This window comes from Artemia franciscana, chromosome 2, assembly GCF_032884065.1.
Source record: "Artemia franciscana chromosome 2, ASM3288406v1, whole genome shotgun sequence".
Taxonomy (NCBI): Eukaryota; Metazoa; Arthropoda; class Branchiopoda; order Anostraca; family Artemiidae; genus Artemia; species Artemia franciscana.
Window position 1 is genome coordinate 10,046,485 of NC_088864.1, and position 12,289 is coordinate 10,058,773.

The 12,289-nt window shown below is 36.1% G+C and overlaps 1 protein-coding gene across 1 annotated transcript in view; it reads left to right on the plus strand.

Annotated features, from left to right (window-relative positions):
• LOC136034104 (B-box type zinc finger protein ncl-1-like) overlaps nt 1-12,289 on the plus strand; it is a 120,459-nt gene that overhangs the window by 19,629 nt on the left and 88,541 nt on the right. Inside the window, exons 5-6 of the mRNA XM_065715238.1 lie at nt 743-883; nt 8,603-8,833. Of these exons, the coding sequence (XP_065571310.1) occupies nt 743-883; nt 8,603-8,833 (372 nt within the window). The remainder of the gene's footprint in view (nt 1-742; nt 884-8,602; nt 8,834-12,289) is intronic.

Genomic DNA, 12,289 nt, shown 5'->3' on the forward strand with positions numbered 1-12,289 from the left:
AACGTCAAATCGAAGCTCTATGTGCCACCAATGGCTCGGGAGAATCTTTGTCCTTACCTAAAACTCCAATTTAGACGACAAGGTAAATAGCAGGAAGACGGGAAACAATTTCTCCCCGTGGAAATGTGTGCATATATTACATTCAAGCTCGTTATTGGTGAATTAAAAAGAGAAGAAAGAAAGTGCATTCTCATGCCACCGAGTATTTGTGGGGGGGGGAAAGAAGTCTGAATCTGAAAGAAAGTCTTATAAGAGGTTCGAAGTGCTATTTTTTGAGGAAGAAAAAAAAACGTTAAATCGTGGTTGGAGCCATCGGTCGTATTGTTGTATTAGGAAGGACGTTAAAACTAGTAACTCGTTAAGGTTATTATAAGGGCTTAATTAATATTGATAATTGTGTTGAAAGGTAGCATAATATTTCTACTTAATGTTACAATAAATTTGGTTTTTTAGTATGTATTTGATTTGCTTTTTTGCCCAACAGAACTTACTTCCTAGACGTTCCTTCCTATAATAATTCATGTTTGAGATTAAAATTACTTGTATAATATAAGTTGTATATGCATAAAACCGTATCAGGATTTTGATGGGGGTGGGAGTACAAAAAAAAACTTATAAGAAATGTGATTTGGATGTAACATTAGCCACATTAAGAAAATATAAACTAGATGTAAGAAAAAGTAACAACTATATTTATCACTTAATTTGTCTATAGGAATAACTAACGTTTTTGTTTTTCCAGTATATGAGAGTTTTGGAGAATCATCGTATTTTAACGCTTGAGGAATTGCAAGCAAGTGGTCAAGTGTCCCCACCTCCTAAGTATTTCCCATGTCCAAGACATACAGACAAATCAATTGAATATTTCTGCCTCCCTTGTCAGGTAATTTTATTTTTGCTTTGGTAATACTCTACGGATAATACGTCGATTGATGCTGTTTTTAGATCATTTAAATCTTCTTGTGGAAATGTTCATATTCAAGGGCACTTGGATCAGTCCTTGCACCACGGGCTTTGGGGGTAATTCTACCGCCAAAAAAATACATTTAGTGTTCAACCGTTATGAACAAATTGCGATCTGAAAATATTTATGGTTTATGGATACTGGGTGGCAAAATATGGGCTTGAGAAGGGGTCTGCTTGCCCTTTTACTCGCAGGAGCTTTTGACCCTGAAAAAGCACAACAGGATCTTCAGTTTCCAATTCAGTGAGCCGCCTCCAAAGTTCCTGCGATCACCTTCCATGCAAGGGGCCAGTTAATAAAAAGAATACACTGAAGGGCATTGGGGTATTTACTGGGTATCTTGGGGTATTTAATCTTATTCTTTCGAATTCTTCTTAACTTTCTCCTCTTCTTCTGAAATGCCTAGCCTTCTTTTCTATATGAATGTAATTAGTAATTTGGGTCATTTACATAGATGTACTTATGCCAGTAATAATAAATCAGTCAAGTCATCACTTTTCGCTGTCATATTTGTTTTCTTAACTTTATTAATATTACTAACAAAGGAAACGAAGCGTAATACTGATAATACTAATACCGAGATATGGATGATAGTGATAAAAGAATTCGTCAAATCATTATTTGTTGTGCTCATCTTTGCTTACTTAGAAGATGTTTTTATATATTTTTTTTTTAGTGCAGAATTTTTTTTTTAGCCGATTCATGTTAGTAAGGATACTACTGCTATTAAAAACTTACCGCAACACCAAGCCGTCAATCTGTTCAAAACCTCCTTCCTTACACCCTCTCAGGAAGTTCCCATTCCTTTAAATCTTTCTTTATGACATCTATCAACCCCAACCTTGGACGACCTGCTTTCCGCTTAGCCCTAGACAACTGGCCGAAAAGGACAATCTTTGGCAATATGTCATCCGCAGAACGTGCTCTAGCCATCTCAACTTCTCTCTCATTATAGCCCTAAAAAGCGGGATTGAACCACACTTTTCCTACAGCCTTTTGTCTGAAATACGGTCAGTTAGCCGGGTACCAGAACAATCCGTAGGCAATTTCCCTGGAAAACATCTAGCAAAATTCATCCGCTTTTTGGAGCGCCCAAGCTACAGAGCCATTTTTGACCACTGTCATCATTGTAGTTTCCGATACTTCAGTCTTGGTTTGCTGACTTATCTTTCTATTCTTCCAAACTGTCTTTTAACTGTGAAAACAAAGTGATCCTTGGCTATTCTACTTTCTGCATCTTCATTGTTCCCCCCGTTTTTGCGAATAATACCAACGAGAAAAGTAAAGCTCTTTACCTGATCAATCTTTTCATTACCCAACGTCACCTTTTCATCTTCACTTATTCCTAGCCTTAATGACTTAGACGTCTTAACTTTTATTTTCAAACCTGTTCTTGCACCCTGAACTTGCAAAACCTGTTAAAATTTTCATTCAGTTTACCCATACTTTCATCTAGGATGCTTTAATCATCAGCATAATATAAGTCTAGGAGAGTTTTTCCTCCCCATTTCATTCCGTGGTCCCCCATTGCCTTTCCTGTACTTACTTCAAAAAAAAAAAAAAAAAATGATCCATATAGATGGGGATAAAACTCAACCCTGCTTAACTCCTGATTTAACACAAAACCAGCTGCTAGCCTCATTTCCTACCTTAATCGCAGCAGTATTATTCTCACACAGCACTAATCGCTTTAATATATTTGTATGGTATACCATACAAGGATAAGACCTTTGCTAAAGCTCTTCTGTCAACAGAATCAAACGCTTGCTCATAATCTATAAAATCGAGGACAAAAGGTGTTTGACAACTAAGGCACTTCTGAGTTATTAACCTAAGAGTGAAAATTTGGTCAACACACACTCTACCTTTTCTAAAACCGCACTGTTCATTTCTTAAAAATTTATCTACAGCATCTTTCAGCATAAAAAGTATCATATTACTAAGTAATTTGCTACCTATAGAGACCAGACTAATGACTCGATAATTACCACACTCACCCTTATCCCCTTTTATCACTCATATTTTTGGATTCTGAATCCAAATAAATAATCAGCCTTACTTTTTGAAATATATCACTATCATCCACAATTAAGTTTACTGTTAAATCGCTGTATATATCAGTGATGTGAAATTATGTAATAACTACTCTTGCATTTTATTTATGTGTAACATGCTATGATTATACAGTATTGCGATGCTGAATCCAAATATGAGATCAGTTTTTCTATATTAGCTGAACTTTTTTGAAATACACCTCTAACATGCACAATAATGGTTCAAACTTAATCGTTTTATTGATTTCACATATCTTAAAGTTTTGATCTCCTCGCTAAAATCTAATGTCAGATTTGAATTCAGCTTGTTAAATACATGCAAGACTAGCAAAAAAGCTGCGGCACCAGAACCACTTTTACCCACAATCCTATTCCCATTAATCCTAAGCTCTCCCAAATTTCTGGCACTTCCTTCTAAAATTATCAATTTTTTTTATGATTGCTCCTTCCAAAAATTTCCGCCTGTCTTTGTTCAGGCTAACGAGTCACATGTTAGGTCCTAAGTTCAGGCCTAGAGCTAGAGTCATGATTGCTGTGTTTGACAAAATTTGAAAAATTCTTGTAAAACATCACTTTAACCAAACCACTTTTACCCACAATCCTATTCCCATAAATCCTAAGATCTCCCAAATTTCTGGCACTTCCTTCTGAAATTATCAATTTTTTTATGATTGATCCTTCCAAAAATTTCCGCCTGTCTTTCTTCAGGCTCACGAGTCACATGTCGGGTTCTAAGTTCAGGCCTAGAGCTAGAATCATGATTGCTGTGTTTGACAAAATTTGAAAAATTCTTGTCAAACATCATTTTAAAACGTCATTTCCTATTGTTGACTCCAAATTGGTTATCCCTGCCAAGCTAAAATCTAGAGAGCTACTCGCTAAAATCTAATGTCATATTTGAATTCAGCTCATTAGATACATTAAAGACTAGCAACAAAAGCTGCGGCACAAAAATCGCTTTTACCCTGTGTATTTTCATTGAAAATCTATTCAGACGGGCGAAATTCGAAATACTGGAGTATTTTTTGCCCTTTAATTTATAGGTTATTTTTGGGCTAGTTTATGGGCTAATTAAAGTCCTTTGAAATAAGGCTTAATTTTTTCTAGTTTCAAAAATTGTCTGCTGAATGATAGAAAAGTTGGTTTGGTCGGTTTTCCTTCATCTTGCCAAACAAAACTGTCGCCAAGAACTAGGGCAACATAAGGAGATGGTTTTGACATACTAACTTACTATTACTACTTGCGATTCACCGCAGCACCAAGCCGCCTGAGGCCAACACAGGAACGCACGCTCCTCCTCCATTTCAATCTATTCAAAGCTTCCCTCTTTACACTCTCCCAGGAAGTTCCCATAATCTGACTTAATTCCACCACCTGTATCAATCAAGCTTTCAATCTGTTATTTAAGCTCATTTGTGGAATTTTAAACCTCTTTTTGCCACATTCTGGTACTTCAACTGTAATTTGAAGGCTAGAGTAACACCTATGCTACTACCATTTTTTTTGTCCAAATACTTCGGGTTTGATTACATAGGCTCTTGCACCACAATGAAGAGAAGGAATAGTTCCATCGGTGAGATTTGTCGAACGGATTTAAAGCGCACTCTTTTCGTCAAAGTACGTTTTCAATGGTTGACTTCTGTTTCTTTACCATGTCAACCGCCTCATTCTTTGTTTTCCGCAATCATTGACATCACAGTCGCCGAGTGAATCTATCGAACATTGTGTTCCACAAATATGCAGCCCTTCTCATTATCCTTCGGTTGTTGCAGTGACCTTTAGATTGTGAAAAATTTATTTTTGCGCTGTTGATGTGCTCCATTTCTTATGTGAAGACTTTTGCTTAGCAGAAAATGCCTTACTATAATAACAATATTTCATATCGGGGTAGAGTAGAACCTGGCAGCCCAATCACTTCTGGTCACAATCATGCACACTGTGGCCATTTTAGGCCCACTGATTGAAGACCAACGAAGGTTACATTACTCAGCTGTCTGGTACTGGGCTCTGTTTTACAATATTCATTTTGCTAATGTTATGCTAACCCTCTACAGATACATAGACCCCCTGACAGGTTCCTTTGGAAAAGAGCTAGGGCTTTTGAATTAAATATGCTACACCTATCAATGAGAGGGTCTCAGTATGTATAGATGGTTTGTTGTTTAAGGTGGTGTTCTATTGAACTGTTTGAATGGGCAATTTTTTGTCTTGACCAGTGAAGAAAGTGCAACATTCAAGCGAGAATTTGAAACACCAGAACGCTGTACCCACATGTCAGGTTGAGTTACTAATCTAACTAAAAACATTTCAAATCTTTCAACCCAGAACCCTGAAAATAAATTAAGGAGTGCAGAATACTCCAGCAGAGTGGCAGAAAGGTTTGCAAAGTCCCCTTGCAAAACATCTAAAGATCAGGGACGATGCAAATATTCTGTACCACTTCTGCTTTTAATCGGATCTTCACATGAAAGACCCAGCCCCAAACAAGGAGACGTTAGGGAACAGGGAAACAAGACTGAGATTATAACAGATGAATCTCTGGTCTTTGCCTTGCTTGCACCAGTTCTTCCAGATATCAGATTACAAAGCGCTTGACTTTCAGAAGTTTGGGTTAATCTTTGGCTACCAAAGCAAACCAGTGAAGCTTTCAATGAAGCAGAGTTTGTAAATGCAGAATGGATATAGATGGTTTGTTGTTTAAGGTGATGTTCTATTGAACTGTTTGCATGGATAATTTTTTTTGTTTTGACCAGTGAAGAAAGTGCAAGATTCAAGCGAGAATCTGAAAACACCAGAACGCTGTACCCACATGTCAGGTTGAGTTACTAATTTAACTAAAAACTTTTCAAGTCTTTCAACCCAGAATAAATTAAGGAATGTATAATACTCCAGCAGAGTGGCAGGATGGTTTGCAAACTCCCCTTGCAAAACATTTGCAGTTCAGGGACGATACGAAGATTTTGTACCACTTCTGCTTTTAATCGGATTTTTACGTGAAAGACCCAGCCCCAAACCAGGAGACGTTCGAGAACAAGGAAACAAGACTGAGATTACAGCAGATGAATCTCTTGTCTTTGCCTCGCTTGCACCAGTTCTTCCAGATATCAGATTACAAAGCGCTTGATTTACAGAAGTTTGTGTTAATCTTTGGCTGCCAAAACAAACCGAAGCTTTTAATGAAGCAGAGTTCTTAAATGCTGAATGGATGGACTCTTCGTTTAATATTCTGATCTGAATTTAAGAAATGAACAGGAATAACAAATGGACCTAACGGAAGTGTTGCTGGAGAATCTCCTCTGACTGAATCAGCAGATGCAAGTGTTCCTATTTTCTCACCTGTCTATGAAAGTGGGAACGTATCAATCTACGACAGAAATCTACGAAAGATATTCCAGAAAATAGTTCGGACGTAGAAACAGAAAGCTCAGTGATAGACACTACTGCATCATCTAGAAAAAACAGGAACAAAGATAGATCAAAGCCAGGGGGAAACCGATTGAAAAATTATTATGCTAGATTCCCTGGGGAAAGAATAAGAAGGAAGAAAAGAACAGAATGGAGACCATAGTGTATGGAAAGCTATTAAGAATTCAAAGCCTGACCAAAAAATTGGCTCTCAATACAAATATAATGTAAATCCCAAGAAGGTCAGAGTTTTCGAATGTTTGCTGAAAGTAAACAATCAGTACTGAAAGTGAGAGGCTGAGTTTGTTTGGTAGCTTTTGGACAAAAATGTCCTGGGGACAAAAGAAAGTATGATTGGCTACTTTTATGCCGATTGTAAGAAATTCAAGGGGGCTTACCATAGCCTTTCTTGGCGAAAAGGAACCATGAAATATAAATTTGGAAATCTCCATGAAAGCCATGAAATTCTAAAAAAATGAAATTCTGAACAGGCAGTGGAGGAAAGTATCCATCTATAACAGGATTAGTGAAACCAGCCTGAAGGCTCAATTTGATTGGATAACGCGAAATCACTTAGCTTTGCAGAAAGAAAGCAAAGTGCAGAGAAAATTTTGGATGATATCCCGAAACTCCCATCACACTAATGTAGAGCTTAGGACAAGAAAAAGTACTTTGAGTATTCTTTTGGAACGTTTGAAGGGGTGTTTTATGTTTACACAGATACAATGACGAAACAAAAGGCTGATATTGTTAGGTATGATTTTTCTTACAATAGTTACAGATGCATAGCTTTTAAGTGGAAGAATCTTGCCGGAGAGGAGGACTTTGAGCAAATAGTAAAGAAAGAAGAAGCTAGGATCCAGAAAAAGAGTGACAAGGATAACGCCAGGGGAGTTAAGGGGTGGTTGTTTTGACAACTCATGACCTTGAATCATCGCTTTGTTCGAACATAAAAGAGTCGCTTCTCCACCACAAAGGGAACTTACATAATTGGACAACGATCTTGTTGGTTTTGACACATTGAATAGTAATGGACGAAACTTTAGGGCTATGTCACGCCCAGACGATGAGGCAATTATTACGTGGAGCAGTGGACGTTCAGATCAGAACAAGAACAAAGTTTTTTCTGATATACTTCTCTTTCTAATATCCATTTCGCTACGATACATGGAGTGACAGTAGTGCAGAGATATCTGGAAAATGGCAATGGAGTATGACAGTGCGCACCAGAACACTGAAACCCAGTGCGAAGATACACACATTAAAATTCTAGGTATACATGCGTCTGATATGAGGGATGAAAGAAGCAATCCTTACCCTTATCGAGTAAATCAAGTGAATCATACTTTTTTCAAGGACTTCACAGGACTGGAGTATTACCCCGACAATCATGCCATTTTTGGATCCCCCTGTCCTCTTGTAAAAAGGGGGACCCGACTATCACCAGGACAGTGGCTCATAAATCCAAATACCGATAATTGAGTTTATTACAAACTCAGACTTGCGGACGAATGGATAATTCTGTCGGAACGGATTGTGAAAAAATTAAAACTTTGAATACGCTTACTTCATGAAGGGACAAAACAAAGGTTCGGCGATATGTATTTCGTACTGACGAAAGAAAAGCCGAGGGCAAACGAACTAAACAAATTGAAAATGATCAACAATAAAAAAAAAAAAAAAAAAAAAAAAAAACAAAGGTTCGGCGATAAAAGACAAGCCGATGCAAAAGAAGAAGTTTTTGTCCCTCCACTTGAACAATTAAAAAACAAAGGTTCGGCGATATGTTTTTCATAATGACAAAAGAAAAGCCAAGGCAAAAGTTAAAGGTCCAATAAAAAAAAAAAATCAATATTTTGCAACGGCACTACTTCTGATTTATGGTCCATTTGGACGTCACGTCATCAAGAAAAGGCTCAAATTGTCTGTTTTAAGAAGACAAGCGACAATGAAAATCCATATATAGAAGCCTTCCGTATGCCGTATGCCGGGGCCCGGCGGCGAAGCCGCCAGGCTTCCGGTACCATATATATATATATATATATATATATATATATATATATATATATATATATATATATATATATATAATATATATATAAGAAATATATATTGATTTTTCTTTCTGTCAACGTATATTTTTCTTCTCAATGTTACAATATGCTGTCTCTTTCTTTAGGAGGCCTGCTGTTTTCAGTGCCTTAATCGGGTCCACAGTGGCCCTGACCATAAATGTGATTCCGCCCAAGTTGCTAGCAGCCGTTTCCGCACAGAAATACCCCTTTTGGGTATCAAAGCCAAGTCCAGTTTGGACGACTGTAAGAAGATTTATCGCCAGTTAGAGGCCAGCTTTGGTCAAATGGAAGAGCAAAAAGCATCTGTCAAGAAAGTTGTTGAGGATGCTTTTCAGGTGAGCCATTTATAAGTTATTTTCGATTATTTGTATAAAGTTGAGACGCAGGCCATGGAATGTTATTGAAAGGTTGAAAATATGCAGTATCAAAGAGAGAAAGAGAGTTCACTTTTTTAGAGTTCCTGGGTAAAAATTGTGCTTTAATTACATTGGTTTACGTTTGGGATATATTGTCATAAACCAATCACATTATTCCTTATATCTGTAGAAACTAATAACCTTGTCTTTTTAAAACCTGATTAGTTCAAAACTTCGTATAAGAAATTCTAAGCCAGTAAAAAGAACGACAAATTAAATTTTTTCTGATTGGTCTACCTGTGTAGCATTTTCAGCCTGTATGTAAGAAATGAATCAGAAGATGATTTACAAGTAAACCGTCATTTTCTCTCTGGTTAGAACTTTGGAATTTTGGTACAATTTTTGCACCAAATGGGGATATTCTTCTTAATGTTGTTCTTGTTTAACGCTGCTTAGTAACAACTACTTCGTTGTGTCCGTGTAGCTAGATAGGCTTTATTTGAATTTTGATTGTAATATGACTGCGTAACAATCAAATAATAGAAATCAAACGGCTGCAGCTATATTTCATGTTCAAAGTATGTTTAACTAGATCTACGTTGCATGGGCAACGCGAGGTGTTGTGGCAACCTATGTTCGGCTTCGCCAAGTAAAGTATTGCGAGAGCAACATTTTGGTTTTTTTTTCCTGACTTTGATTAAACGCTGAAGTTTTAATCTGTAAGGATCTTAAAATTAATACTAGATACACCAACTCGCAAAAGTTGCAAACCCCTCATTGCAACTAGCAAAAGTTGCAAACCCCTCATCGCTGAAGATGATTCTAGCCTAACAGCCGATTATTGCTTACAAGTCCCCTACATGTCTTACCACTGGAACCTGATTGGTCTTACCATCAAATACACCAGAAACAAATATTAGGTACACCAACTACCAAAAGTTGCGAACCCCTCATTGTCGAAGATGATTATGAGCTAACTGTCTACTGTTGCTTAAAACTCCCCTATATGTCTCACAATTGGTATCGGCCTATTTTTGGTTTCAGTGTGTACCTTACTACTGAAGTTATCAACCCCTTTAAACTTCTACTAAGAAATGGATGACATATACTTTGGTCAGCTCATCAAGAGCTGTCGACTGCCGTCGAGAAAAAAATCTATCTACCTTAGTTCAAAAGTTGACTTTTTTGCCTTAGGCCAAGTTATTAACGTCGTCATTTAGAAAGGAGCAAAGGATAAACCTTAACAGCAATGAGAGAACTTTTAAAGTTTATGAGACACATCTGATACTTCCCATGGAGGGGGGGGGGGGAATGCCAGCCCATTTATAGCTGACTTGTTTTTAAGTCAACTAGAATATAAATATATGATGGATAAGAATAATCCAAATAATTTAAAACATGTTTTGTCAAATAATAAAAGATATTTAGATGATATTTTGGTCTTAAATTGTAAGGATTTCATTGATATTTCTAAAAATATATATCCATCAGAGCTTACTCTTGAACCTAGTCATGGCGCTGGTCATGAAGATCATTATTTAAATATTAATATTTGTGATAATAATAAATTAAGTTTTAAAATGTATAATAAAACGGATGATTTTAATTTTGAAGTGATTAGTTTCCCATTCCCTGAAAGTAATATACACTCAAATATCCAATATTCGGCGTTTTTCTCACAGTTACTTCGTTATGCAAGGATTTGTAGTAATTATATTGACTTTAAAAATAGATGTAAAATCTTAAGCCAAAAATTGATATCGAGAGGTTTTTCTGCAAATAAATTAACTTGGCAATTTAAAAAATTTAGTTTTCATTATAACGGACTTTTAAATAAATATCAAAAGAATTATCTGGAAATACTTAAAGAAATTTTCAACTAATTTCGGAGGTTCGAGAAATGATGATGCTGCGCCATTTATTTTGAATTGTGTTTCTAATAGAGCGGATTTTTTAAAAAAATAGCCACATGGTAAAGATGAATTCTATAATTGTTTAGTTCATTCAGGTTTTTTGCAATGTGTTAATATTTGTGATTTGGTAAAATTTATCATATTTAGTTTACCTATTGCTGCTAAAAAGAGGGATATATTAACAGGATAAGCTTATTTTGGTGTTACTTGGTTGTTTTACATTTGCTGGTTTTCTTTTTTTTCATAGGCATGTATTTTGGGGGTAATACCTGGCACGGGGATGCCATGGATATTCTTTGGTAGCCACAACACTTGACTGGGTAGAGAATTTAACGTGGCGAAACTCTATAGGCAAGTGTATTCTCCTGATGAGCCCTTGTGTTGGGTTGTTGCCTCTGAATTATTTGTCTTTATTGTTTCTATTGTTTGGTAAATGCAACTTATACTTATTGACGACATGACTGCCTGTCCATGGATTATTCTTTATGGTTGATTGTGTATGGCTATGCTGTTTGACCTATGTGATTGTATGGATCAGTAGGGTTAAAGCCTCATTCTAGTGCTGGTCTATATTAATCACTAATTTAGGAAAACAGTCTTCCTTTTCTCCTTCTGTCTCTTTTTTTTTATGTGTTTGTGCTGTTGCATTGGTGATTTCTCTTTTCATAATGTTAATTTTTTTCCTTTTAATTTATTTTAAGCCAATAAAATAAACAATAATTTATAATGAGAATAGCTAGTAGAGCTTTAAGCTAGTCCAAAGCTCCTTTATATGGATCAAAAAAGTTTAATCAACTTCCAAAAAAATGAATTAGCACGGATCAGTCTCACTTACCTGGAATTCCTAGTTTTAGAAAAATGGAAACGGTTATGAATATGATTTTTAATTTTACATTATGGATAAAAAAGAAATATAATGGCCAAATCTTCAACGCTTACATTTCGAGTTGGTCACAGCCTAAAAGTTAAATTTTTTCATCCTTAAAGCCCTTCTCCCAACTTAGTTATAAGTTGATTAAATAAAATATAATTGTCTGACTGCATGGTTATTTCCCTGTGCCACCTCATTGGTCGTACCAATTAGATCCCTTGATATTGTCAGTAGAAGCGCTGGTAGCTCTTACGTCACACATCTTTAACCTTAGTTATGTGCATTATTTTGGACTGAGCTGCACCTAACATGTAAAAAATTTATGACTATGGACGATCGAAAATCAATTAGATATTTATTTGTCAGATATATACTAATTTTTCCAGAAAAAGAAGTTAACGTAAAGCTATATACCAGGATGTGCTGAAATTATTCTAACTCGTGATGTATTTTTTTTTTATTAACATATCGATTCGTCAGATCGAAAAATCTGTTTTTATCTCTACCTGCTGTTATACTTTATCAGTTGTCAAATGGGAACCACCTGTAAAAATCTGGAAAATATGAGACTTCTTATCGGCTGACTTTGCAGCTAATGACCAACATAAATGAGATGATCTAATGAAAAATTTGTGACACACATCCGAGAAA